Below are 1,411 nucleotides of genomic sequence, written 5' to 3' on the forward strand. Positions count from 1 at the left end.
AAGTTAATCGCCGTTCTAATCTAATGCGCTGCTGCACTGTAACGCACACACATAGGCTACAGACAGTAGCTCGTACATCACGCACACATCGCGCGTGCACAGAATCATTCAGCGCGGAAATGTATTGTCAACACTGTTCTGTGATTTAAAATAGCTTAGAAACGGAAAAGTTCAAGCATATATTTCTTAATAACTAAATCCCACAGCTTCACTACTAGTAGAGAGACGCTGCCAGGTAGAATTAATTCACACACGTAAGCGGTCTCACTATTAGTAATCTTTACTGTGCTACTTTTTCTGTATCTGATTTAGAACGAGCAGAAATCTGTGAGAAATATAACGACCCAAAGACAAAAGAACTGATAAAAATGAGCTGTTATAGGAGCAATAGCCATGTGGACAGCGCTGTGTCATATGCCATAGCTGTGCACAAGGTGTTTGTCACAGCTCCAGACTTATTTGTTCATTAATGACGTCATCAGCGACTAGTCGACTTCGACTCGACTTTAAAAAATCAGAAGTTGTTCAACCCCGATGTACACACCTAAATCACATACCATTGTGTAGGACTTTTCGCCACATTTTGCGACAGGATACACACATGGCAGTGGTCAACCGGCAAACAAAAGAGCATGGCTTCAACAGTCTGTTGTCTATTTGCACATATAGCATGGCAAATAATTAACTGCACTTGAAGCTTTCGGAAAATTGAAAATGAAACACCCCAAACTGTATATGGCACCATAACGAAGACGAACTATATGCGGATATGTGAAATTCTGGAGTGGTCGTCGGATGGCGTCGCGTGGGAACATGAAAGGAATATTCCAAAAGCAACTGAAGTAAACAACTTAATCATAATATTGTCTTATTCCGAATAAGGTCAATAATTAGATTACTGATGTCAATGTAAACGTAGTCATTGACATTTCAACTGATTAATTTAAATGAGCCGTTAGCCACATTTTTATTGGCACTTGAAAACAAGAAGTCAAGAGGAGAGATGGAGAAATGAGATTGGAACAGGCTGGACTTCAACCCAGGACTCCCAATGGGCCACCACTCTGACACAAGTGGTAGCAATACGTTAATTGTACCTAAGAAAGTCTGGAATATGATCCTTTCCAAACTCACCAAACATGATCATCTCCATGCCATCAGGAAATGGCTCCACTGTGGGGTTCCCATTTGCTGCGTGCTTTGCTGCAGAAACAGAGAAAGACAGCAATATAAATGTTCTGTAATAATGGGGTGTACGCATGCACGAGGTGGCGCTGTTCCAGATGGTGGGACTGTCAGACTGGGTTCTGTGGTGAGGATTACTGCAGATTTGCCTGGTCTGCTCAGGCTAAGCTGAATCAGTGCTGCTGTTTCTGCAGTGGGAGACACTTAGCAGATTACACTGCTGAAC

The 1,411-nt window shown here is 42.2% G+C and overlaps 1 protein-coding gene across 3 annotated transcripts in view; it reads right to left on the reverse strand.

Moving 5' to 3' along the window:
• The window catches only part of LOC107697700 (peptide methionine sulfoxide reductase MsrA 1-like), a 34,998-nt gene that overhangs the window by 23,097 nt on the left and 10,490 nt on the right, over nucleotides 1-1,411 (reverse strand). For all 3 annotated transcript variants that reach the window (XM_016498499.1, XM_016498498.1, XM_016498500.1), the window contains exon 2: nucleotides 1,135-1,203. In XM_016498499.1, coding sequence (XP_016353985.1) covers nucleotides 1,135-1,203 — 69 coding nt within the window. The remainder of the gene's footprint in view (nucleotides 1-1,134; nucleotides 1,204-1,411) is intronic.

This window comes from Sinocyclocheilus anshuiensis, unplaced genomic scaffold (genome assembly GCF_001515605.1).
Source record: "Sinocyclocheilus anshuiensis isolate Anshui unplaced genomic scaffold, SAMN03320099.WGS_v1.1 scaffold446, whole genome shotgun sequence".
NCBI classification, from domain to species: Eukaryota; Metazoa; Chordata; class Actinopteri; order Cypriniformes; family Cyprinidae; genus Sinocyclocheilus; species Sinocyclocheilus anshuiensis.